The 27,524-nt window shown below is 50.8% G+C and overlaps 1 protein-coding gene across 9 annotated transcripts in view; it reads right to left on the bottom strand.

Annotated features, from left to right (window-relative positions):
• Positions 1 to 294: 294 nt before the first annotated feature.
• Positions 295 to 27,524, bottom strand: part of TLN2 (talin 2) — a 414,501-nt gene continuing 387,271 nt past the window's right edge. For all 9 annotated transcript variants that reach the window (XM_007533899.3, XM_060174397.1, XM_060174399.1 and 6 more), the window contains 8 exons: positions 26,325 to 26,432; positions 25,561 to 25,666; positions 23,532 to 23,656; positions 8,626 to 8,751; positions 7,631 to 7,693; positions 7,348 to 7,530; positions 3,663 to 3,788; positions 295 to 1,129 (listed from right to left, as the gene is read on the bottom strand). In XM_007533899.3, coding sequence (XP_007533961.1) covers positions 1,001 to 1,129; positions 3,663 to 3,788; positions 7,348 to 7,530; positions 7,631 to 7,693; positions 8,626 to 8,751; positions 23,532 to 23,656; positions 25,561 to 25,666; positions 26,325 to 26,432 — 966 coding nt within the window. In that variant the 3' untranslated portion in view covers positions 295 to 1,000. The remainder of the gene's footprint in view (positions 1,130 to 3,662; positions 3,789 to 7,347; positions 7,531 to 7,630; positions 7,694 to 8,625; positions 8,752 to 23,531; positions 23,657 to 25,560; positions 25,667 to 26,324; positions 26,433 to 27,524) is intronic.

The raw sequence follows: 27,524 nt of genomic DNA on the forward strand, positions 1-27,524 counted from the left end.
GCTACTCACTACACCCCCCAGACAGACACAGAGACAAGTGGAGGGAGAAACAGACACCACAGTGCTGACGTCTCCCCAGTGAGGCGAGGGTCATTCCATTCCTCTGCCAAACCTTCCCTCCCCCAGATCTGTGTGTTGCCCACCGTGAGAGCAGAGAGGCCCACACCCGACACTGGAGCTGGAAGGAGTCGCCAAGACCTGTTTGATCCAGCCGAACCCCCCCACTTTGGATGCTCATGGGGGGGTAGGTCTCATGTGGAGGAGTCTGCATGAACGGGAACAGCCACTGTGGAGTGAGGGGCTACATCTTTTATTACAGCCCCTGCTTAACACGTCCTGATGGCCAACCCCCACCCCAGACCTTTGGATTATGGAGAAAAAAAATAACCATGGGATTCTCGAGGCCACAGGATGAATACAGGAGGGGTGTTGATTGTGCAAGGAGGTCACACAGCGAGGCAAGAAAGTGTGCAGACAGGAGTGGACCTTCTCTGTCCACCACATGAACCGGGGGCCCGGCGGGAGGGGGTGTTCCTGGGGTCCACACCGGTGCCCACTTCTGGGTTTGTTTGTTTATTCTTTTGTCCACGTCTATCGCCTGCTCCCATCTTGTCTGGAGAGAGAGAACATCTCAGAGTATCTCAGACCCCATGATTTTTTCCAAGTTGGTATTTTTTTTTTTTTTTTGTTTCCTATGAAGATGTCACAAGAGGCCCAGAGGAGGCCCCGCATATGCAGAAGGGTTTTTGTGAACCACGTAATACTGACTTCTTGTTTTTTTTTTTTTTTTTTTTTTTTTTTGGTAACAGTTCACGAAATGCCCCTCTCTCCTGAGACGTGAGGCATGAGGGGAGGCGGCATAGGAGCATGTGGGTGGGGCACTGTACCGCCTGACAGCACGAGATCGTGCAGCATTGCCCAGGGAGCCGCCCAGCCTCGGGGACGCGCAGTCTGTCTGTCCGTCAGGCTGTCCCCTGGGGCGCATCCCCAGGCTCCGGCCTTAGCCCTCGTCCTCCCGAAGTTCGGTGGGTAAGAACTTGTATTGCTGCTGGCGGATTTGGGCCAGCTTCTTCCTGGCCTCCTCGAGCTCCCGCTCTTTCTTCAGCATCTCTTCCTGGGCGGCGATGATCTAGGAGAGAAACGACCAGTGGGCTGGGGCTCGGACCTTCCAGAGAGGACGGCTGGAATCTAAGCTATTTCTCTACTCTCTCTCCCTCTCTTTGTGCCTCCAGGGTTATCGCTGGTGTCCCTTTTTCCCTCTTTATTAGCTAGGACAGAAAGAAATTGAGAGGGGAGGTGGGGATAGAGAAGGGGAGAGAAAGACAGACACCTGCAGACCCGCTTCACTACTCATGAAGTGTCTCTTCCCTGCAGGTGGGGAGCCAGGGCCTCAAACCTAGAACCTTGTGCAGGTGCTAGTACTTTATATTATGTATGATTAACCAGATGTGTCGCCACCCAGCCCTCTCCCCATTTCTGTCTCTACCACTAAGCCAGGAATGGCATTCTTAGTTCTGGACACTGGTGTCTGTTCCACAGGGTGGGTTTTGAGACCAGTGACCCCATAGACTCAAGAGAACAAGCTGAGCTCTCGCCACTGATGTGATAACACCACAGGGTCTGGCGTGCACTCGACACTGTCTTTGTGGTGACTCTGTGAGGGCACTCCACTGAGCTGGCCACTGAGCCTGGAACTGACAGTGGAGCCCCTGACCGTCGGTGACCCTTATGGATACACATCACACGTGTCGAGTGTGATCCGGGGAATGCAGGTTGGTGGGTAACACATGGGAAGGGCATTTGTGCTCCAGGGATGACAAATTCTGTTCTGTGCCATTGGCCTTTTCCAGAACCTTCTCAGGCTCTCTGGCTGGTACAAAGGACGGTCATGTCCCAGACTGGTATTATTGGAGGCCTCCTCCCGTGTGGACACTTCTCAAGAACTAGGAAGCTGAGAAGTGGAATCTGGTAAAAAAAAAATGTCAAAAATGTTCAGATACCAAGTTGCAGGTGCTACTATGAATCCATCCTGATTTCCCTGGGCAGATGACCTCCCCAATGTGTCCTGGAACCTCACCTCCCCAGAGCCCTGCCCCACTAGGGAAAGACAGAAACAGGCTGGGGGCAGGGGGATGGATCAACCTGTCAACACCCATGTCCAGCAGAGAAGCAATTACAAAAGCCAGGCCTTCCACTTTCTACACTCCATAAAGAATTTTGGTCCAGACTCCCAGAATGGGGAAAAATGTTAGGGGAAGATGACCAGAGGGCTCTGAACCCCAGTTCCATCAGGACCCAGAGAGAGAAGAGGGGGAAAAAAGGAAGGACCTTTGGAAGTAGCAATAGGTGTAGAAAGGAAGAGAAGGCAGGACCATAAAAATTAATGGACAAAAAAAATAGTCAACCCCTGTCTATGGCTTTGGGAGAACCGCTGCGGTCCCCAGTGGAAGGCACGGGGACACAGAACTCTGGTGGGGAGAACGGTGTGGAATTATTACACCCGTTATCTTGTAATTTTGTGAACTAGTATTAAATCAATAATAATAATAATAATAATAATAAGAAGAAGAATAAGGAGAAGGAGGAGGAGGAAAGGGGGAGGAGGGGGAGGAGGAGGAGGAGAAGAAGAAGGAGAAGGAGGAGAAGGAGAAGAAGAAGAAGAAGAAGGAGAAGGAGGAGGAGGAAAGGGGGAGGAGGGGGAAGAGGAGGAGGAGAAGAAGAAGGAGAAGAAGGAGAAGGAGAAGGAGGAGAAGGAGGAGAAGTAGGGGGCCGGGCATTACATAGCTGGCTAAGTGCATGTGGTACAAAGTGCAAGGACTGGCTAAAGGATCCTGGTTCAAGCCCCCGGCTCCCCACCTGCAGGGGGGTCACTTCACAAGCGGTGAAGCAGGTCTGCAGGTGTCTGTCTTTCTCTCCCCCTCTGTCTTCTCCTCCTTTCTCCATTTCTCTCTGCCCTATCCGACAACAACGACAATAAGAACAACAGCAGCAGCAATAATAACAACGATATACAACAAGGGCAACACAAGGGGAGAAATAGCCTCTAGGAGCAGTGGATTCGTAGTAACGGACCGAGCCCCAGCAATAACCCTGGAGGCAAATAAATCAATAAAGAAAGTAAAAAATGCACTCAGTTTGTCTCTCAACATGAGGAGCGACTGAGGAAGAGCCGCAGAAGGCACAGGAATCTGTTTTGAGGCTTCCAGTGCTCCTGGGAGACATGGAAGCTCAGAGAGTAGCTTCACGTCAGCACATGCTGCAGACAAACACAACAGTGCCAGCCTGCCCGAGTCACAGCCTCTGTCTCCTCTTCTCGAATGTTTGCTGTCCCTAGAGTCGACCGTGGTTCTAGAGGCATCTAGCCGCATGCGAGAGGAAGTCGTGGTCATGGCCACCCATCCGGTTCCTCTTCCTACTCTATCAGGATAGTCGAGGAAGTTCTTGCACCCTCTTGGGCCAAGGGGCCGAGGGCAGAATCTGGGGGTGGGGTGGGGGATGGGGCAATAAGGGACAGGGGTCTCAGACAGAGAGGAGCCAGCCCTTGACTGGCTCTCGACGGGCCGCCCCTCACGTGGGGGAGGAAAGGGCCGTCCATCTTGTCTAAGTCACTGCCGTGCTGCGTTTCTGTCACAGCACAGGCCCGGCTGGGTTTGATTACACACCTGAGCGATGCCTCCGACAAACTTGGTCTTCACCACGACGTCGTCGTCGGCGGCTTTGCCAAAGGCTGCCTTCTGGGCAGCACGCACGAGATTGTCTGAGGCCCTTTTCACAGCATTTCCGGCTGCCTGGAGAGGACACACACACACACACACACACACACACACACACACACACACACGCGCGCGCGGTGTTACAGTCAGCCTGGGGCCCTGGGACAAGGGGTGTGAGGGTGGAGCTCAGGGGACTATGGATTGAGTTCCCCTTCCATCACAAGACAGGAGAGCTCTTTAGTGAGTACCTGTCCATCTGTCTGTCTGTCCACCCATCCAGCTATCCGTCTCTATGTCCGTCTGTCCATCCACCCAGTCTACCCTCACTGATGCCTAAACTGACCTTGGTGAATTCACAGATGAATGAGATCCAGGAATACATCATTTTGAGGGGAATTATAATGATGTCAATCAATGATATCAATCAATGCTGACAGCAATGTACGTACTGTGTGTGTCTAATATTTATTGACTTATTTTTTAATGAGAGAAGACTGGCTGATGGTGGTGCTGGGGACTGAATCTGGGAGCTTAGAGCCGCAGGCAAGAAAGTCCTTTGTGGGAGTCCGGCGGTAGGGCACGTGGCGCAAAGCGCAAGGACCGGCATAAGGATCCGGTTCGAGCCCCCGGCTCCCCACCTGCAGGGGAGTCACTTCACAGGCGGTGAAGCAGGTCTGCAGGTGTCTGTCTTTCTCTCCCCCTCTCTGTCTTCCCCTCCTCTCTCCATTTCTCTGTTTTATCCAACAATAATGACATCAATAACAACAACAATAACTACAACAATAAAACAAGGGCAACTAAAGGGAATAAATATATAAATAAATAAATATCATAAAAAAAGCCTTTTGCAGGGAGCCAGGTAGTGGCACACCCGGTTAAGCGCACATGTTACCATGTATAAGGACCTGGGTTCAAGCCCCGGCTCCCGACCTGCGGGGTTACAAGCAGTGAAGTCTGCAGGTGTCTCTCTTTCTCCCTCCTCTCTCAATTTCTCTCTGTCCCATCTAATAAAAAAAAAAAAACAGAAAGAAAAAAATAGGGGGAAAAAAGGCCACCAGGACCAACAGATTTACAGTGCCGGCAATAACGCTGGTGGCAGGGGAAAAAAAAAAAAAACCAACAGTCTCTCGCAGAACCATGATGCTCTCTCCCCAGTCCTGTGCTTTGGTGTTGAGAAGCGCACCAGGTGCCGCCTCTCTGGGGGGAGGGGGTGTCGGGCCAACCACCTCACCCGGCCCCTGCAGTTCAGGCATAACTGAAGACCCCGCTCAGACATCACTGCTCTTCTCCTCTCTTCCTCCCCGGGGGGCCCCTGCGGGCGTCCTGCAGACCTCCCCGAGCTTGCGGTCTTTGGTCAGCTTCCTGGACAGTGAGCAACTGGAGGGCAGGGGCCAGGATCTGAATCTCTGCACCTCCATAACTGCCAGGGCGGGGGCGCTCACTGAATGTTTTTTTTGGGGGAAAGGTTAGGCAACCACCACTGATCCCTGCCTGGGAGAGCTGGAAGCCCTGTGGTCACGGGGTATCAACAGACGGTAATCTGCGTAACTCATCACCAGAAATTCACAGCTGGCCACAAGGTGCCCCGAGTTTATCCCAAGGGTCACACAGAGTGAGGGAGGTGGGTCAGAAGGTCTCAACAGGAACACACAATAGAAGGCACTTTCCCTGTCCGAGGACCCAGGTGCAAGCCCCCAGCTCCCACCTGCAGGGGGGAGGTTTCGTTAGCAGAGAAGCAGGTCTGCAGGTGTCTCTAGCTCCCCTTCCCTCTTAAGTTGCCTTTGTCTCCATCCAATAAATAAAGAGAATAAAACAGGCAGAGAGGTGCACTTTGCACCCACATTCTAAAATGAGCTGAGTTCCGGTGGAACTATGTCTGATTTCTCTCTGTGACCTCTCTCTCTCTCTAAGCGTTTTCAACAAGTGACCAGCGTGACGACACTCAGAGTGACTACAGTCTATACAACTGGGAGACAAACAGAATGTCCGAGTATGGAGGGCGATCCTGACACCATCAGTTAATGCCAGCTACATCATGCAGTCATTAAAATGAGGCTCATGAGGTCAGCTTTGCCGAGAGACGTTGTGAAGCCTTTTCTTCAAGGGAGAAAGAGAGGCATGAAGGGGGCCGGGTGTTGGCGCACCTGAGCACTCACGCTACCCTGAGTAAGGACCCGGGTTCAAGTCCCAGGTCCCCGCCTGCAGGGGGGAAGCTTCACAAGTGGTGAAACAGGGCTGCAAGTCTCTCTCTCCCTCTCTCTGTACCTCCCTCCTCCCCTCTCCAATTCTCTGTCTCTATCAAATAAATGAACAAAATAAAAGAGAAAGAGGTATGGTAAAATGTGAGGTTAAAAAGAAAGGGTGAAATGTCTCTTCCTTTGTAAACAGAGACACGGGAAGAGGGAAATACTGAATAAATGGACATGTGGAAGCTCTGTGACTTATCATTTAAACCTTCCCTTCTTTGCCTTAAGAGAGAGAGAAAAATAAAGACCTTTGAAATTAAACCAACCAGGAAAATGTTAAGTGCCCTGGGAAGGCCTTGCCACCTTCATAAGCTGGTCTCTGGGGCTTGAGGGAATCTGAGGGATAGTCTCATAAACGTTCCTCCTAAAAAAAAAAAAATTCCTGGGGCCAAGTGGTGGCACACCTGGTGAAGCGCACATGTTGCAATGTGCAAGGACCCAGGTTCGAGACCCTGGTCCCCACCTGCAGGGGGCAAGCTTTGCGAGTGGTGAAGTAGGGTAGCAGGTCTCTTTCTGTCTCTTTCCCTCTCTGTCTCCCCCTTCCTCTCGATTTCTGACTTTCTCTATCCAATGAATAAATAAAGATAATAAAAAAAAATTCCTCCTTTTTCCCAGTCCCTCCATCAGGAAACAGTGAGTGAGGGTCTCTACCAACACAAGCACTCTCACAGATGCTTGAGATAGTGAGATTAAAAAAAAAAGACAAAAAAAAAATAAACAAACAACCAAAACATGGCATGTGGGGCCGGGCAGTAGAGGTTGAGTGTACATATTACCATGCTCGAAGATCCAGGTTCAAGCCCCTGGTTCCCACCTGCAGGGGGAAAGCTTCACACATGGTGAAGCAGGGCTGCAGGTGTCCCTCTGCCTCTCTCCCTCTCTGTCTCCCCCTTCTCTCTTGTTTTCTCTCTGTCCTACCAAATAAAGAAAAGGAAACAGTGGCTGCCAAGAGTTGTGGATTCATCATGTAGGCAACGAGCCCCAAGGCTCATCCTGGTGGCAAGAAAACATGGTGTCTGTCCCTAAGAGGCTCAGGGGATGAGGAAAAAAAAAAACGGGGAGGGGGGAAGAGGTCTGGCCAGGAACTCTGGCAGGAGAGAGCGAGATAAGACTGACTGCCTACAAGTCAGGGAGGACTTCCCAGAGGAGGTGACTCTGGAAATGGCACAGACCAGGGCTAGGGCTTTGCAGATGAGACACCCCAGGGGCATGTGAAGATGTGGACTGGGGCGGCGACAGTGTGTGTGGGGGGTGACAACAGGTGTTAGGAGGCAGGAAATGAGAGACGTGGCACAGATGGACGGCCTGGCGGGTGGGGCATGGCGGGCAGCGAGGGGCACCTGCCTGCTCCAGCAGGAGCACTTTCCCACCAGCACACTGACCAGTACCTGTAGCCGCCTCATGGCCTCCGAGTCCTGGTCGGCCTTGACTTTGCAGGCCACCAGCAGCTGTGCCGTGGAGGCCGCCACCTGCTTGGCCGATGAGATGAGCTTCTCCTCGCTGGCGTGGCCCTGGACAGAGGCGTTGGCCGCCTCACAGAGGCTGCTGGTTGCCGCCGCCACCATGCGGGCCTGGGGACAGATGATGGGGGAAGTGAGCCAGGGGCTTCGCCCCGAGCCTGCCGAGGTGGGTGTGTGTGGGTCCCCTGACATCAAGGGGGGGGAGACTCACGGCAGAAATCAGTCCCTGCGACCACTGGCCGTCGTCCACAGCGTTGGCAGGGATGGAGCCCACCTGCCAGTCGGGGAGGAGACAGTGTCAGTGAGAGCCCTGAATGGAACGGGAGGGTCCCTCCTCCCTCGAACCCTGCACATTCAGGCCAGCTTCCACCTGGCTGTGGGGACCACCCCAAACTCCCAAGCACACCCTTTTCTTTTCCTTCTCTTTCCTTTCCTCCCCTTTCCCTTCCCTTCTTTTTTTATATACTTTTTTAATATTTATTTTCCCTTTTGTTGCCCTTGTTTGTTTTTCATTGTTGTTGTAGTTATTGTTGTTGTTAATCATGTCGTTGTTGTTGGATAGGACAGAGAGAAGTAGAGAGAGGAGGGGAAGACAGAGAGGGGGAGAGAAAGACAGACACCTGCAGACCTGCTTCACCGCCTGTGAAGCGACTCCCCTGCAGGTGGGGAGCCGGGGGCTCGAACCGGGATCCTTATGACGGTCCTTCCGCTTTGCACCACGTGCGCTTAACTCGCTGCGCCACCGCCCAACACCCCCTTCCCTTCTTTTTACTGCCACCAGGGTTATCACTGCAGCTTGATGCCAACACTGTGAATCCACTGCTCCAGGTAGCCATCACTTTTCTCCTTTTATTATTTTTTTTCTATTCTATTTGATGGGACAGAGAGAAATTAAGGGGGGAGATGGAGAGGAAGAGAAAAAGAGAGACACTGCTTCTCCAATCATGAAGATTCCCCTCCTTGTACGTGGGGGCTGAGGACTCGAACCTGGGTCCTCATGTATGGTAACTAACAGGTGCACTCAGCTGGGTTGCTACCACCTGGCCAAGGCTTCCTGTGCACAGGGGGTGGGGTGGGGTGTGTGTGTGGGTGGGGGGGGGGAGAAGGGCCTTGTTCTGGCCCCACCAGCAGGAGTATCTCCTTAACTAGAAGCAATGCCTCCCACTGCCCAGACCCTCTACTTCTGCCCACTTGGGGTTCACTCACCTTCCCTTGGGCCACCAGCTCCCTCTGGGCAGCCGAGGCTGATTTGACCAGGGCACTTGTGGCCGCAGCAATGGACTTGGCAGCTTCCAGGATCTGTTCTTCAAAGTCCAGGGTCTCGTCTGCTTGCTACAAGCAAAAGAAAAGAGCGTCACCCGTGAGGCTTCGCCACAGACAGGGAGGGGGTGCTCACGGCCAGGTCCTGGGCTCTGCTTCCCGCCCGGCTTCTGGGTGATAAGCCACATCTGGCGTGGAGACACCCCAGCCGGCAGGGGGTGCCTATCCATCTGCCTTTCTCCTCCCCTACAGGTAAAAAAAAAAAAATCAATGTCCCATCCCCGCCCTTGAGGGGGAATGGGATAAGGAACTCCGGTGGTGGGAATTGTGTGGAATTATAGCCCTCTTATCCTTTGGCCTTGTTGATATTTTTTATTTTATTTTATGAATAAATGAAAAAAATAACAAGGAAAAACACAAAGCAGAACTTGCACTGGATTTGGGGTACTGCACCAAAGTAAAGGACCCTGGGGGAGGAGGGCATAGTGTTGAGGTCCTGGAACATGATCCTGGAGGACGACCTATGTGAGGGTTAGTGTGTCAATGGAAACAGAAATGTCACACATGTACCAACTACTGTATTTTACTGTTGACTGTAAACTATTAATCCCCCCAATAAAGAAAAAAAAATCAATGTCAACACTCTAAGCCAGGAAATTTTAGCAATGACCCCTTGCCCTGTTGAGAATCACGAAGGAAACCTCCAGTGACCGTGAGCCAAATACACTCATGTGGTCCGCTCTGGCGTGCTTTTCGCTTTCCACCAGTGAGCTCAATCCAAGTAATCAATAACCCATGGCCCAGGAGCCAGGCGGTGGTGCACCCCTACCCCGGCTCCCCACCTGCAGAGGGGAAGCTTCCCAAGTGGTGAAGCAGGTCTGCAGGTGTCTCTCTTTCTCTCTCCCTTTCTAGCTCAATTTCTTCCCTCTTGGTTTTTCTGTCTCTATCCAAAACAAGTATGTAAATACTAGATCTTTCTGTTTAGAAAAACAAAGTAATAGTCAATGTCCCGGGTGTGCGAGGCGGTCTGTTCCTGCAGAGCTCAAAGAGGGTTTGGAGAGAAGGAGAGAGGACCGTCAACTGTGAACTGTCTTTATTTTCTTGGGCCCAAACAAAAGCCAGAGGGCATTTGCCTTTCTGAGGCGGAGATAATGGCAGGCCACGCATGGCTCACACACTGGCATTGGGGACCCCAGCTCAGTTAGTCTCTGGGAGTCCCTGGAGGCTGGGCCCCAGCTGGGGGGTAAGGCCAGGAACCTCACTTGCTAGCTGCCACCCAGCTGTTCAGAGCCCATCCCTGTGATACGCAGCATGGGCTTCTGGGAAGAGACTCAAGTGTAGAAGACCTTGGTCCTTCCTGGGTTGGGCATCTCAGACTGGGGTGTCAAGACCAGGTGGCCGACCAGGTCCCTCCTGTTCCAACATTCTGAGAATGTGAGCCAACAGTATTATTATTATTATTATTTTTCAACCAGAGCATTGTTCAGTTCTGGCTGAGGCTGGTGTCCTGGATTGAAGCTGGGACCTCACAGTTTCAGGAATCCAAGTCTGTTCTGTCACCAGAGGTGTTACCTCCCCTGCCCAACGATGCTGTGTTTTCAAGACCACGTATTACTGTGTGCCAAGAGTTTTCTTTAGTATGTCCACAGATAACGACTTGTTTGATTCTTACCAAAAAAGGGGCGGGGGGGGGAGGGCAAGACCATGGTTATTTTTTTATTTTTTATATATTTTTTTGCCACCAGAGTTCCCGCTGGAGCTTGGTGCCTACATGAATCCACTGCTCCTGATGAGTTTTTTCTTCTTTTAACAAAATTTTTTTTAGACTTTTATTTATTTATTATTAGAGACAGGGAGAAATTGAGAGGGGAGAGAGCAAGAGAGGAAGAAAAACATTTACCACCCCACTCCACTACTGGTGAAGCTTTCCCTGTGCAGATGGAACCAGGGGCTTGAACTTGGCTCCTCGTGCACGGTAATGTGTGTGTTTGACCAGGGACACCACCACCCGGCCCCTAATTTCTTCTTTCTTTTCTTCTTTCTTTTTGATAGAGGGTGAGACAGAGAGAAAGAGTGAGGGGGAGAGAGAAGAGACACCTGGAATACACCGTGAAGCTCCCCTCCTTTCTGTAGTGGGAGCCACCAGGCCCCGGGTCCTTGCACACAGTAACACGTGCACTCTACCAGGTGCACGGCCACCTGGCTTGACTACGCTTATAGTGACAACACTGAAGTTCTGGGAGGTCAAGTCCTGGGTTCGAAGTCATGAGGCAGCATGAAGGATCTACGCAGAGCCAAAGCCAAGCTGCTCTAGAACGCTACTGGGGCATCACTTCAGACCCTCGCCCACCCCCAGGGCATCCTTGAGCGCTGTCTCTGTGGGGGAGGCTCAAGGCTGACGGTCCCAGATGACCACCCGACAGGCAGGTCCCGGGCTACACGCCCTTCCGCCTCCCCATTCTTCATGGCCAGTTCTTGGGCCATGACAGGCATCTGTCTCACTGCTACGTTTACGGCCACCATCACCCAGACAAAACTCCCCGTGGGGCTGAGGGCTGGTACAGCGCTTGGGGAGTTCTGAGTGAGAAGCTGGGCATCCTGCCTATGCTGGACAAAGTCTTTCTTCAGGAGCATTGGAAACAGAATCAGATTCAGTCAGTTTGTTTGTTTGTTTGTTTGCTTGCTGGTTTTCCAGAGCCCCGGCTGATGGTGGCACTGAGGATTGAACCCAGGACCCTCGGTGTCTCAGGCATGAAAGTTTTTGTTTTTTTTTTGCAGAACCATTATGCTGTCTCTCTAGCCCCAGGTTCAGTTCTAATAGATTCATTTTGGACTTCTCATTCTGGGGTTGAGTAGGGAGCCAATGGTGGTAAGGTAAGAGAGTGTAAACCTTGTCTGCTGAAATATAAATAATGGAAAAAGTAAAACCACACACAAAAAAGCCACCCCTGTACAATAAAGCCTTGTCATAAAGGGCACAGTTATACGTGGATCTAAGTCAAATTAGATTAAGTTTGAAACACACACACACACACACACACACACACACACACACACACTCAGTAATCTTGAAAAGAGCTTTTCTGGGGACTGGGCAGTAGTGCAGTGGGTTAAGTGCACATAGCACGAAGTGCAAGGACCAATATAAGGGTCCTGGTTCAAGTCCATGGCTCCCCACTTGCTGGGGGGGTCACTTCACGGGTGGTGAAGCAGGTCTTCAGGTGTCTATCTTTCTGTCCCCCTCTCTCCAGTTCTCTCTGTCCTATCCAACAACAACAGCAGCAATACCAACAACAATAAACAAGGGCAACAAAAGCGAAAGAAATTAAAATACCCTCCAGGAGCAGTGGATTTGTAGTGCAGGCACAGAGCCCCAGCAACAACCCTGGAGGCAAAAAGAAAAAAAAAAGAGCTTTTCTGGGAATTCATTCTACAGAAGAAAGTAAAGCATATAAAAGATCAAGATACAAAGGACATCACAGAAACTGGAGTCAAAAACACCCCTCTTATCCTACCCCAACCCATAGCAGAGGAAGAAAAGGAGATTCACGGTCCCCACGCCACCCTCCCAAGTCTCCTGGTCTTCTCTCAGGTAGATCAACTAACTTCACAAGGTCATGCCTGCTTTACGGAGAACAGCTCCCCCACCCCCTTTTAGGGTTCACACAACTGGAATTCCCTTCAAGTGTTGACTCTACACAGGGACAGGGTGGGTAGAATCGTCTCACTTCAATTGATCTGACAGACTCTGCCCATGTCTTCCACTGGCCTGGTGTTATTCTGAGGGGGTGGGGTGGAGGTTAAGCACATGGTTAAAATAGATAATTTAACTTGGACACATCTTTGACACCCACAGACTTTTCTTTGCAGTGATATCTGTTGCAGTGTCCTTCGCTGGATTTTCATTTCACTCCCAGCAGAAAGGCTGGTTTCTGGAAAGCACTGGCTCTGGTCTAAATGTTCTGAAGAGGACTGGGAGACAGCTAAGCTGGTAGAGTGCAGGCCCTGTGTGTTTGAGACTCTTGAATTTGAGTCCCAGCACTATGGATAGCACCCAGGGAGCCCCATGGAGGGTGGGCAGGGCTGTGGGGTCTCCTCTCTCAGCACCCTGCACAGCACCCAGGGAGCCCCATGGAGGGTGGGCAGGGCTATCGGGTCTCTGTTCTGTTCTCCCTTCCCTTCCTTTCCTTTCCCTTCCCCTCCCCCCAGCCTTTCTGTCTCTTAGAAACAACAGCAGCAGCAGCAACACGTGGAATTAGGAGGCTAGTCAGTGGTACAGCAGATATACAGGACCCTGGGTTCATTCCCTGACACAGTATTAAAAAAGAGAGTGCGATTATCAGCTATGACACAGAGAACCCACCCGAGCCCACTGCAGGGAAGGTGCTAGCCACAGCCTCCTCCTTTGCAATGTTCTTGCTCATTTCCTTCATTTGGGAGGGCCAGTGGGCAGACCACCATCAGTGCTGAGCACTTTTCCTTCCTGGATTGTCTGGCAGACATCAGCCAAGGACGCAGCCAGCCTCTCCTGGATGTTTCTAGAGCTGTTTTGCTGACCTTGTCCTGTCTGATGGCCAGTTGCAGCATCCTCTTATAAGAAGTCAGAGACCTGCGTGTGAGGTCCCTCTGGAGACAGGTCATCTGTCCCAGGCTGGCTGTGTCCCTCAGAGGATGGACATGGGCCTGTCACTTGAAGAGCCAGAGGCATCCCCTGGGGGAGGGGGCAGAAATAGGGAAGCTATTTCTCATTCCAGGCTTCAGACTTTCAAGGATGCTGAGGACAACCTCTGCAGCGATTCACACATTTGACCAAAGCGACCTCTCTCCTGCCCATCTGCTCGGCTGCTCAAGAGCAAATCACCGGGGGCCAGCCGGCGGCAGACTGGGTTAAGTACACACACTACTGTGCGCAAGGACCTGGGTCTGAGCCCCTGTGCAGAGGGGACCCTTCACAGGGAGAGAGGATTCATGAGTGGTGAAGCGGGTCTGCAGGGTCCCCCCCTCCCTTCCCCTCTCAATTTCTCTCTGTCCTGTCAAAGAAAACAAGAAAGGAAAAACAAGAAACAAAACGGGAAAAATGGCTGGAAACAGCAGATTTGCAGCACCAGCACCAACCGCCAGTGATAACCCCGGCAGCAATAAGAAGAGGAGGAGGAGGAGGAGGAGGAGGAGGACGATGGACGACAACGATATGAAGGAGGAAGATGATGTTAATAATGAGGAGGAGGAGGAGGAGGAGGGGAGGTAGGGGTAGACAGCAGAATGGTTATGTAAAGGACTCTCATGTGGGTTTTCCAGGCCCTGGAGATGAAATCTGCTGATGGGCTCGGTGTGATTCTCCTCGCTCGTCTCTTGGGTGCTTCTGCTATAGACCAGCCTGCGTGCTCACTCGATGGGAAGAAGACGCCCAGGCTCAGGGGAGGAGGAGGGGGGACAGGGCAGAATTTTTCTGGGCGCTCAGCTATGGACTTTCAGTTATTGGCTAGTTCCAGGCCAAGATGAATCCCACAGCGTGTAGGAAGCAGGGTGTGTGTGTGTGTGTGTGTGTGTGTGTGTGTGTGTGTAGGGGAAGTGGGGCCCTGGGCCAGCGCCTGTTCTCAGGTGATGCCCCCCTCCCCGTACGAGGGAACCCCCTCCTCAAGGATACAGTGGTACGTAGTGCAGGCGTTTTGCCTCACCTTTCAATTTTCTCTTTGTGTCCTAGACTGACATGCAAGCGCTTTTATTTTGACAGCATAACAGTCCTTTGCCGCAGCACAGAAATGGTGACTGAAAGGTTATTTCAGGGGCTGGGTGATAGCTCACCCAGTAGAACACACACCTTACAGTGTTCAAGGCCCCAGGTTCAAGCCCTGGTGCCACCTGGGAACGCCACAGCACCAGAGGAGACTCTGGTGTCTCTATTTGAAATAAGGAAAGTGAAAAAGTTATCCAGGGGGCGGTGGACCTGTACATGTGTGTGGCCTGGCATAAGGTAGGTAGGAAGGTAGGAAGGTAGGAAGGTAGGAAGGTAGGAAGGAAGGAAGGAAGGGAGGAGGAATAATCTTATGGTTAGTTAATAACAATATTATGTTGTTTTAGTATATAAATATATTATGAACATATTCATTATGTAACTATATTTTATATAGTTATAGAATATATTACATAAATATATACATTTTATGTGGTTATATGATACACATTATATATCAATATAATAAAGTGTGTTTTATTATATTAATATCATTGTGCTACAGCAAGTAATGTTCATAGTAATAATCTCATTATTAATATTACCAGTTAATATTATAGGCACCCCCTAGGTGGTGGTGCACCTGGTTGACTGTAGCACACACTACAGTGCACAAGTGCCCAGGTTCAAGCCCCTGCTCCCCACCTACAGGGGAGAACCTTCACCATTCATGAAACTTTCCCCCTGCAGTTGGAGACCAGGGGCTTGAACCTGGGTCCTTGTGCACTGTGATGTGAGCACTTAACCAGGTGTGCCACCACCTGGACCCGGCAACTATTGTTTTCTAAGGATGAATTCATTTGAGAGGGGGAGAGGTGGCTCAGTGCTGGCACAGGGCGGTGGTGCCAAGGACTGAACCTGGGGCCTCCGGAGTGAAAGTCTGCTGTGTTCCTGTCTTCCCAGCCTCTGTGGCTGTCTTTCTTCAGATACCCAAGCACCGGTGTCCCCAGTGACTCTAACTGGGCCCAACCACCCCATCCTCTAGCTGTGTGGACATGGGATTGGTTTTTGCAGCATCTTAAAAATGGACAATGTTCACAGCAGCACAATTTGTAACAGCCCAAACCTGGAAGCAACCCAGGTGTCCAACCACAGATGAGTGGCTGAGCAAGCTGTGGTCTAGATACATAATGGAATACTACTCAGCTATTAAGAATGATGAAGTCACCTTCTTCATCTCATCCTGGATAGAGATTAAAGGAATCATGTTAAGTGAGACCATCCAGAAAGAGAAGGATGAATATGGGATGATCTCACTGATAGAAGCTGAGAAAGAACAGAAAGGGAACACAAAGCAGAACTCAGACTGGGTTTGGTGTCTTGCATCAAAGTAAAGGACTCTGGGGCTGGCAGGGGCGTAGGAGCGAGGACGGGGGGGGGGGGGGGGGCTTTCAGGACCTGACGCATGATGGTGAAGGAGGACCTAGGCTGGGGCTGACAGCGTTTTGCAGAGAACTGAGAAATTTTATACATGTACCGACAAGTGTATTTACTATAAGCCACTAATCCCCCCCCCCAATTAAAAAAAAAACCTAGCTGCAGAAGCTCACCATTCCAATGAAAACAGAAATGGACAGGTCAGTGCAGACATCTTTCCCCTTGTCAGAAGAAAGGGTCTTGGGGACAGTTCCACTTGGGGACTCTGGAGTCCGGGCCGCCAACACTGCAACTCCCTCCCTGTGTCCCCTCATCTATGCTGCTGTGACAGCCACTGTGAAGTCACCATGTGTGGGGACAGTGCCTGGACAGACGGGATGAGGGGGGGCCCTGTGTAAGGCTGAGTCTCCATTCGAGTGGGGTGACGCTTATACACAGCGATGCCCTTCTCCCCAGGCCTGACTGAGTAGTTTAATAGTTCTTCCAGGACAGCAGTGCTCACAGTATCTTGTTGTGAGGGCCAGAATGAACTAGCTCTCTCCCTCTCTCTCTTTGTCTCTCTCTGTCTCTCTCACACACACACCCCTGCTATGAGAGAGAGGTCACAGCCAACCCAAGAAGGTTGTTATGTGCCGGAAAAGAATGTTCCCTAATCCCCAGCTTCCTGCTGAAGCCAATTAGGCGACGCTGGGAAGTGCTCTGGGAGCAGCAGCTCATGAATATTAGCAGCCTCCAGTGACAGGTTGACCAATGGCAGGAAATCCCACAGACAGCGGCCTCCCTGACGTTATCTTTGCCAGATAGACTTAGTCCCAGCTGAGGCTTGTAACAGCTGGGTGACTCACCATCCAAGCAGCTGGAAGCTTTCTTCCAGTTCATTATTATTATTATTATTTGGTTTAGTGATGGAGGGCATGGAGAGGAAAGTTACGGAGCGTGGGTTCGGCACCGAGACGCTGAATCCGGAAAAGAAAAAAGAAAAAAGAAAACCCTTCCTTTCTAAGCTGCAGTACAGTACAAGCGGACGGACAGAAACCCCAATCTAGATATGCCTGCGGCTTATCACCCTGATCTCCATCTTGCCCCTACCTCAGAAAGACAGGCTACAAACCGGCATTCTTTTTTTTTTTTTTTCTTTCCCCGCCGCCTCCCTTCCATCCACCAAATGCATTCTTTCAGGAATTCACCACTGTGCTGAGCTCGGCTGGCACGAGACACCACCAGCATGGATCCTTTTCTGTAACGGGCAAAGGGACCTAGCAGTGTGGAGACAGGCCTTAGATGCTACAAGAGGACACAGGAGAAATGGATCAGAAGGGAAGTACGAGGGGGGAGGCGGACCAGGGATTTGAACCTTTTTCTCTCCCACTGCCTCGTCAACTATATTATTAGGAACCCCCGGAGACAGGGCAAGACACTGTAGGAATATGTTTGATATATAGTTGGATCAAATAACAACCTAATATATCAAACATATCACACAGAGGCCTGCAAAGTGAAGTCATCCAACTTGGACTGAGCGAGAACAGGCACAGCTCTGAAGCCACAGATGAGGGGCCGGGGGGTGGCCATTACTTCCGGAACCCGGGAGACACCTGGGAGCCGGTGTCTGCATGTGTGGAAACAGCGCCTGGAGTTATACTTGGGGGGAAGAAGGGGCTGCATCCTAGAGCACTCTCAAGCTTTCTGTTGTCTCTCTAGGTACGCAGTGGGCTTATCGGCTTTGCTCTTGGTGTCTGGAGGCTTCCAGGCAAAGGGGTGATGGCATTGTATATGGAATATACAATATTCCATATACAATGGATATAAAGGATATATATGGAATCATCTGGGACATTCTATCCTTAAGACAGGCAAGCAGGGGAGTTAGGTGGGCGGTGGCTCACTTGTTTAAGTGTACATGTTAGCATGCACAAGGCCCCGGGTTCAAACCCCTCCACCCCACAGCAGGAAGAAGCTTCAGGTCTCTCTCTCACTCTCTCTTTCGCCCTTCTCAACTTCTTCCTGTTCTATCAAATAGAAGAAAAAATAGTGGGCCGGGAGGTAGCACAGCAGATAAAGCCTTGGCCTCTCAAGCATGAGGTCCTGTGTTCAATCCCTGGCAGCATATGCACCAAAGTCAGGTTTGGTCATTGTCTCTCTCCTCCTATCCCTCTCATTAATAAATAAATCATTAAAAAAAAAAAAAGAAAAGAATGCAAAAAACAAAACAAACAAACAAAAACAGGCAAGCAAATGTGAAGAAACACCATGTCTGTCTGTGAACTTCTTCCCAGAGCCCTGCACGTGCTCTGCTGGGGTTACTGCTGGGGTTCGGTGCTGGTGCTACAAATTCACCATTCCTGGTGGCTTTTTTTTTCCTTTTTAATATTTATTAGATAGGACAGAGAGACATTGAGGGAGGAAGGGAAGACAGAGAGAGAAAGATAGACACTTGCAGACCTGCTCCACCACTCATGAAGTACCCTCCCCCCGCAGATGGGAAGTGGGGGTTCGAACCCTGGCCCTTGCACTTGCCCGAGCCCCAGGCACGAAAGTCTTTCTGCACAGCCATTATGCTATTTCCCCAGCCCCCTGCTTCCTCTTTCTATCAGGCTGTGAACATTTCCTCTATGCCTCACTGTCTTTGCAGCCATGCCTTTATTTTATGTTATTTTATTTATTTTGCTACCAGGGTTATTATCACTGTTGGTGCCTGCACAACTAATCCACAACTCCTGGTGACCATTTCTTCCTTTTCTTTTCACTTGACAAGACAGAGAGAAATTGACAGGGGGGAGGGAGAGAGAGAAGTAGAGAGAAGGAAAGATACCTGCAGACCTGCTTCACTACTTATGAACCCCCCATCCCTCCACAGGCAGGTATCAGAGGCTTGAACCCAGGTCCTTGTGCATGGTAACATGCACTCAACCTGGTGCACCAGTGCTCAGCCCCTGAAGCTATTCTATTTTTTATTCACTTATGTTATTAGTGAATAAGATTATATACTAACACTATTCCCACCACCCAGGGTCTGTGTCCTACCCCCACCCCCCCTACAGTGGAGCTGAAAATTTACCCCCCGGGGAATTTACTTTGGTCCAAACTCAGTCAAAGGCTGCTTTAAGTTTTCCATTCTGTTCTTTCTCAACTTCTGTGGATGAGTGGGATCATCCCATACTCATCTTTCTCTTTCTGACTTAGTTCACTTAACATAATTCCTTCAAGCTATATCCAAGATGGAGTGAAGAAGGTGAATTAACAACTTTTAATAGCTGAGTAGTATTCCATTGTATATCTAGACCACAGCTTGCTCAGCCACTCATCTGTTGCTGGACACCTGGGTTGCTTCCAGGTCCTGGCTATAACAAATTGTGCTGCTGTGAACATAGGTGTACACAGATCTTTTTGGATTGGTGTGTTTGGTTCCTTAGGATCTATCCCCAGGAGAGGAATTGTAGGGTCACAGGGCAGGTCCATTTCTAGCCTTCTGAGAGTTCTCCAGACTGTTCTCCACAGGGGTTGGACCCACTGACATTCCCACCAGCAGTGTAGGAGGGTTCCTTTGTCCTCACAACCTCTCCAGTTTTTGTTGTTACTGTCCTTTCTGATGTATAACATTCTCACAGGGGTGAGGTGGTATCTCACTGTTGTCCTAATTTGCTTTTCTCTGACAATCAATAACTTGGAACAAATTTTCATGTCTGTTGGCCTTTTGGATCGCTTCCATAGAAGCATTTCTTTTTAGTAGACTCTAGACCCAAGACCGCAGACAAGGCTGCAAGGAATAGCCTTCCTACACATGAAATCTTTCCCCCTCAGAAGGAATTTCCAGAGGAGCACCCAGCCACCTAGAGGACTGCCTGGCATGTGTTTGACTCTCAGCTGATGGGATTGAAGACTTTCTTTTTATCTTGGACTTCCAGGGGGTCAAACTGTGGATCTTGGTGTCAGTATTTTTCCCCCATTTTATTGAATAGAACAGAGAGAAACTGAGAGAGGAGGGAGGGGTAGAGATAGACAGACAGATAGATAGATAGATAGATAGATAGATAAACAGATAGATAGGGAAAGAGAGAGAGACCTGCAGACCTGCTTCACCACTCGTGAAGTGTCCCTGCCTGTAGGCGGGGACCAGGGACTGCACAGGATCCCTCTGCAGGTCCTTGTGCTTAGTACCATGTGCACTTAACTGAGTGCCTCACAGCCTGGCTCCCAGTTTGTTTGTTTTTAACTAGAGCACTGCTCAGCTCTGACTGACAGTGGTACTGAGGATTGAACCTGGGACCCTGGAGCCTAACATATGAATGTCTTTTTGTAGAATCAGTATGCTATTTCCCCAGCCTCTGGACTTTCTTTTTTGAAACGTTATCAGCTCCTGGCTCTAGGGCTGGACTTGAGGGATTTTCCCAAGAGCTAGTCAAATGACCAAAGCATAGTTTTGGGTGACAGCTACTGCGTTTGTGTGCCAAGGTGCTGTGTTCTGAAATCAGCTCATTTTTTTGGTCGACCAGCAATTCTTTGGGTAGTCCCATCCCCACCCCCACCCCCTCCACAGCTAAGTTTCTGAGATCACAACTCATGAGTCAATGACTCAGAGGCCAAACCGGACTCAGAGACAGACCAAAGCTGGAGGAAGCCCTGAAAGAGCACGGAGGGAGGGGACTGTAACAGGAGAGAGTGAAGCCAGGCTGAATCCGCATGGGACTAATTCTCCAGGAGAAAGAGCCTCAGCTTGGAGAGGGGGTTCACCACAGACAGACAGACCCCCAGAGCGGCGACTTGGCAGCACAACAGATAGAGGCAAAGACAAATGAAGCGTGAGGTCTCTTAATCTTAGTCGCTGGATGTAAGCGGAAAACATATGTTTTACTTCGGATAAACTGGATTCGTAAAGCAGACACAGGCGTCGCTGGAGCACAGAGAGGGTACTCTGTCAGTCCCGGGATCGCAACGTTCATCAAGAAAAATGTGGACAATGCAAGACAGGCAGGTTAGAGGCCAGAAGATGGGACCTCGACTACTTCACACCTCACCCCAACCCCGAGACCCTGAAACCAGAAGCCAGCACTCCCTACATCACCTTTGGATGGGAAAGCCTTTCATGAGACCTAGAGAGGAGGGTAGACAATGGGGCCTGGAAATTGGGGCAACTTGGAGCGTTCCTACTCATGACCACAGGATGTGAGCTCAGATCTACAGGGATGCAGAGGTCACATAGGCTCCTAAGCTGATTATGGGCCCCAGATCACATCAGATCGATGGGGTTTACAGTCAACGATATTTATACCCCTTTCCCATATTAGGGAGCTACTCTCTTCCCTGATCCAGCTTTCTGGTTCTTTTACCAGCCATGACATCATCTCCCCAGAGAATAACTAAGATCCACCTGCATATCAGATGTCAGGCTCAGGTAAAAAACAAAAACAAACAAACAAAAAAACTAGTATAGCCATGGACCCTTTGGAATATAACTAAAATAGGCCTACTATCTATCTACAAACCCACCCCCAACTCTTCAGCTGAACTATTCCAGCCTTTAGGTTCATGATTAGTCAACAATTTGTTTGGCTTTATATGTTAGCTCTTCTTTCAGCCACCAGGTTCCAGATGCTACCATGATGCCAACCAGACTTCCCTGGGCAGACAATTCCACCAACGTGTCCTGGAGCTCCACTTCCCAGAGCCCTGCCCCTCTAGGGAAAGAGAGAGACAGGCTGGGAGTATGGATCCACCTGCCAACACTCATGTTCAGCGGGGAAGCAATTACAGAAGCCAGACCTTCCACCTTCTGCACCCCATAATGACCGTAGGTCCATGCTCCCAGAGGGATAAAGAACAGGGATGCTATCAAGGGAGGGGATGGGATACAGAGTTCTGGTGGCAGGGATGGTGTGGAGTTAGTTGTACCCCTCTTAGCCTAAGGTTCTTGTCAATGTTTCCTTTTTATAAATAAAAATTAAAAAAAAGAGTAGGGAAAAAAAGAGGATGGGGCCTGGGGATCTCCCAGTTTGCAGAATGTTCTGAAAACTACTAGATTCAAACTGTGTATGTATGTTTCATCCATACAACATTTTGGGCAGCCTGGGATGTTCCAGTATCCAGATTCTATCCTTAGGTTTTATAAAAAATTATATTAGATATGATTATTATTATTGCCACCAGAGGTATCACTGGGGCTCAGTGCCAACACTATGAACCTACCACTCCTGGTGGCCATTCCCCACCCTTCCTTTCCCCCCACTTTCTTTCTTTCTTAATGCTTTTTTATTTGATAGGACAGAGAGAACTTGAGAAGTGGGGGGGGGGTTGGGTGGTGGTGCACCAGGTTAAGTGCACATACTACTGTGCTCAAGGTCCTGGGTTTGAGTCTCCACTCCCCATCTACAGGGGGTCTGCTTCACAAGTGGTAAAGTAGGTCTGCAGGTGTCTGGTTTTCTCTTCCTCTTTCTTTTTTTTTTTTTTTAAATATTTATTTTATTTATTTATTCCCTTTTGTTGCCCTTGTTGTTTTATTGTTGTAGTTATTATTGTTGTTGTCGTTGTTGGATAGGACAGAGAGAAATGGAGAGAGGAGGGGAAGACAGAGAGGAGGAGAGAAAGATAGACACCTGCAGACCTGCTTCACCGCCTGTGAAGCGACTCCCCTGCAGGTGGGGAGCCGGGGTTTGAACCGGGATCCTTATGCTGGTCCTTGTGCTTTGCGCCACCTGCGCTTAACCCGCTGCACTACCGCCCGACTCCCTCTCTTCCTCTTTCTATCTCCCTCTCTGGCCTATCTAATAAAAATTAGGAGAAAAAAAGGGGGGGGAGGAAACGGCCACCAGGAGCGGTGGATTCATGGTGCTGGCACCGAGGCCCAGCCAATAACCTTGATAACAAGAACAGTTAATAATAAAAAGAAAAAGCAAAGCAAAGGATAGAAAATAAACTGAAGGGGAGATAGAGAGAGGGCGGGGAGACTAACTTTCAGCTCTGCTTCACCACTTGCAAAGCTTCCCTTCTGCAGGTGGGGACTGGGGGCTGGAACCCGGGTCCTTGCACATGGTAACGTGTGCGCTCCTGGGTGCTCCTCTGCCTGGCTCCCATCGCCCAGTTCTTCAAGTTGCTCCTTCCCTGTTCTGGAAGAATGGCCACGTCCCTTAACAGAGGCAGCGTGACCTGAGCGTCTAGATAATCCCCGAGATAGCAAACACAGATGCAGAAGAAGGTGCCAGACGGCCATAGCACCTGCTGGAGAAGTCTGTTACTGGGCGCATCTGTGAAGTTCACATTCCCCTTTCTTCTTAAAGGAAATGAACGTTCCATCATTCCCAATTCTCTCTCTTTGTTTTTAACAATAACTGTGTCTCAAGTAAACCTCATTGGCTGTAATCCTGCCACCAGGCAAAGCCTCCTAATTCTTTATTAAAAGAACATGACAGAAACCAGGCCGTCGGAGTGTATCGCTACCAGGGGCTTCCTCTGGGAGGCGTCTGACATCTGCTTTCTGCAGATTTGGCAGCCCAGACCCACTCCGCACTAGTTTTTTCACACACAACACTGGCACTGTAGAATGGAGACTGTGAATGCCTGGATTCCTCCCCCCACCAAGCCAGCTCTCCAAAGGCATCTTTGTGGGTCACTAACCTGCACCACCCACCCGCCCACTCCCAGCAGGTGTAAATGGGCCTACGGCCTGCTGGTCTACCCACAAGGAGCAAGCCCTGGCGTCTTCCCAGCCGCCCACCGGAAGCCCCTCCACACCAGACAAGACGCTCACTTTTGGTTTTGCTCTGGGCTTCAGCTGCTCCAGCTTCTTAGCAGCAGCCTCGATGGACGCCGCAGCCCCCAGCAGCTCTGCTTCTGCAATGACGGTGGGGTCTTCTGGGTCCACCCACTCTGTGCCTAAAAATCAGCCCAGAGAGAGGGTCATTCTCGGCGTAGGGCACGGGCACAGGTAGTCACCGTCTCTGTGTTTCCACAATGGGAGGTACCCATGGCCTGTGAGTGGCGCTATCTTAATAAGGGGTTTTGGGGGTCAGGCGGTAGTGCAGAGGGTTAAACACACGTGGCGTGAAGCGCAAGGACCAGCATAAGGATCCCGGTTCGAGCCCCCGGCTCCCCACCTGCAGGGGAGTCGCTTCACAGGCGGTGAAGCAGGTCTGCAGGTGTCTGTCTTTCTCTCCCCCTCTCTGTCTTCCCCTCCTCTCTCCATTTCTCTCTGTCCTATCCAACAATGACGACATCAACAACAATAATAACAACAATAAAACAACAGGGGCAACAAAAGGGAACTTAAATAAAAGTAAGTAATAAAAAATTTTTTTAAAAAGGAGGTCTTGACTGTACAAGGCCTCTTGACAACAGCCATGGTCTTTTGTTTTTAATTTTTTTAAATTATCTTTATTGGATAGAGGCAGCCAGAAATTGAGGGGTGAGGGCGTGATAGAGAGGGAGAGAGACAGAGAGACACCTGCAGCCCTGCTTCACCACTTGCAAAGCTTTCCCCCTGCAGGTGGGGACCGAGGACTTGAACCCAGGTCCTTGTGCACTGTAATATGTGCATTCAACCAGGTGCGCCACCACCTGGCCTCAACAGCCATGGTCTTTAAGGCTGATTTTCTTTTTTTTTGATTGCCACCTGGGTTATCGATGAGGCTTGGTGCCTGCATGACAAATCCATTGTTCCCAATGGCTATTTTTTCTTTTTCCTTTCCTTTTTTATTTGAAAGCACAGAGAGAAATTGAGGGGGGTGGGGAAATAGAGGAGAAGAAAGACCCCTGCAGATATGCTTCACTATTCATGAAGTTTCCCCTTTGCAAGTGGGGAGCAGAGGACTGAACCCAGGTTCTTGTGTATGATAATGTGTGTGCTCAACCAGGCGTGCCACGGCCCAGCCCCCCCCATCTGATTCTGGTTTTCTTTTTTCTTCTTTTTCTTATTATTTACTTTATTTACTACTGGACAGAGATAGAGAGAAATTGAGAAAGGAGGGAGATAGAGAGGAAGAGAGACAGAGAGACACCTGCAGCCTTGATTCACCACTTGTGAAACTTTCTCCCTGCAGGTGGGGACCAGAAGCTGGAACCTGGGTCCTTGTGTGCTCTAATGTGTGTGTTTAACCAGGTGCACCACCACCTGGCCGCCCCCCCCCCTTTTTAAATTGCCACCAAGGTTATTGCTGGGGCTCAGAGCCAACGCTACAGATCCATTGCTCCCAGGGGCCATTTGCCCCTTTCCCTTCTAATATACTTGGCAGGACAAAGAGAAATTGAGGGTGGGAGTAGACTGGGAAAGACTCCTGCAGACCTACTTCACCGGGGGAGCAGGCACTTGAATCTGGGTCCTTGAGCGTGATGAAATGTGCACTTACTTAACTGGGTGCACCACCACCCAGCCCCCCCCCCCCATTTTGGTTTTCTAAGTCACTTAATCAAGATCTCCTGGACTGATCTCAGGACCTACTCAAACAAAAGGGAAATTGGCAAGAAGTTTTCTTCCTAAGTGAGGGGTGATGGCGTCTGGGTCACCATGGAGTATGCAAACCACGGGCCAGACATCACTTTCCCCTAAACACGAGGGGCTTCTCTGAACGGGAACAGAGTGAGGGGAAAAATGCAGATGAGAATAAACCGCAAGCCCCTTAAAAGGAGCAGCAGCATGCTCTAGATAAATGACGTCATTCTGAGCCGTCGAATTTGGCGGGAAGCACGGACCGCTCTTAGAGGCTTAGGTAAACCTTAGGCAAACCCTGTGATATGGGCACCCTGGGGTCCTGCCACAGGCAGCCAGGAGGGTCCCCGCCTACCTTTCATGGCCTCGGCAGCCTGGATGAGCTCGGTCACAGCACCAGCCACACGCTTGGAGAAGGCTGCCAGTTGGTGCTTGAGCTCCGGGCTCGGCTTCTGGAGGATCTTTGGGGACAGGACAGGACATTCGCGTGAGGGTGACGAGGGCCCCTCTCCCATACCATCCTGGGCCCCTGGGGTGATGGAGAACCACGCCCCCCCCCCCCCCCCCATTGAGTGTGGCTTCCTGCAGTTAGCACTGAGTTCAGGTTCCTGCACTGGAACTGGACGACGATGTCCTCCGTCTCCTCCTCCTTTGTTGTAACCAGAGCACTGTTCAGCTCTGGCTTATGGTGGTGCAGGGGATTGAACCTGGGGGACTTTGGAGCCTCAGGCATGAGAGTCTGTTTGCATAACCATTGTGCTATCAACCCTCCACTCTGGAACCGAACTTCGTAGCTCAATCCAATCCCGGCATCCTACTGGGCCTGCAAGATGCTCTGTGTGAGGGGCCAGGTGGTGGCTCACCTGCTTGAGTGCTCACATGACAGTAAGCAAGGGCCCAGGTTCAAGGCCCTGGTCCCCAGGGGGACGTTTCGTCAGTGGTGAAGCAGGTCTTCAGGGGATCCCTCACTCAATCTCTCCCTCTCCCTTTCCTCTCAACTTCTTTCTGTCTCTACTCAAAATAAATGAAATATTAAAGATGCCCAATGCCGGCAAAAGAGGGTCTGGACCCTCCCCCGCCCCCGAGCTCCCCCAGCCTGCCTGGCCCACACCTGCTCACCACCAGCACGTGCTCCAGCAGTTCCAGGTAGCCGAGGGCACATTCTGTGCCACAGCGCAGGGCTCTGGTACGCACCTCCTCGCTCACGTCCGGGTGGAAGGAAGCTTGCTGGGGGAGAGAGCGGAGGAGACACCTTTGTGGGGGGAGCCGGCCTGAGAGTGGGCGGCCCCGGACCCGGAGGCAGAGACCTTGCTGTTGTACCTCTCCGACTCCCGAGACCTCCCGGACTCCCTGGACAGCCTGCGGACCCTCCTTCCTGCTCCCCTGCCACCTTGCTTGCCTCCGCGGAAGGTTCTAGAACATCAGTTTGTGTCTTGCCCTTTTTTTTTTTTTTAAGTGCCCTGGGGCTGGAGAGAGCAACCAAACCTGGTCCCTCTCTCCTCCCTTGCTCTTCCCCTCTGGGGCTTCTCCTGGGGTGGGAAGGAATTCCACATGTGCCAGAGTGCGGGGAGATTCCCCATGAGGGTTTGAAGCAGCAGACACACTGTCCCTGCAGCCCCATCTCTGCCCCCAGGCTCCTCATTCCTGGGCTTCATCTCTGACCTCTGAGCACACGGCAATCAGAGGCACCGTAAGGGACTCCCCTCCGGTCTCACCACACGTGGAGACCAGCAAGGCCGCACACAGGCTGGTTTAGCTCCAGAGTCCCCTTCTGGACTGCCCCCAGGGAGCCCCAACTCCTGACTACACTTCCATGCACTCCTGCCAGATGCAAACCTCAGATAAAGCACGGAACCTTTTTTTTTTAAAAAATTTATTTCCTTTTTGTTGCCCTTGTTTTTATTGCTGTTGTAGCTATTATTGTTGTTACTGATGTCACTGTTGTTGGATAGGACAGAGAGAAATGGAGAAAGGAGGAGAAGACAGAGGGGGAGAGATAGACAGACACCTGCAGACCTGCTTCACCACTTGTGAAGCGACTCCCCTGCAGGTGGGGATCTGGGGGCTCGAACCGCGATCCTTATGCCAGTCTTTGTGCTTTGCGCCACCTGCACTTAACCCACTGCACTACCGCCCGACTCCCAGCATGGAACCTTTTATTAAGCTTTTGGTGTCAAGACAGGACACTCGCTTTCTTGTCGTCAGGTCCCAGAAGCCCTTCTCACTCATCCTGGCTTTCCCTGGGTCCTTGATCTGGGAAGAGACCGGGGCCCTTGGAGATTATAGCAGTAGACCTCAAACCAGGACACCCGCAGAACA

Source organism: Erinaceus europaeus, chromosome 16 (assembly GCF_950295315.1).
Source record: "Erinaceus europaeus chromosome 16, mEriEur2.1, whole genome shotgun sequence".
Taxonomy (NCBI): domain Eukaryota; kingdom Metazoa; phylum Chordata; class Mammalia; order Eulipotyphla; family Erinaceidae; genus Erinaceus; species Erinaceus europaeus.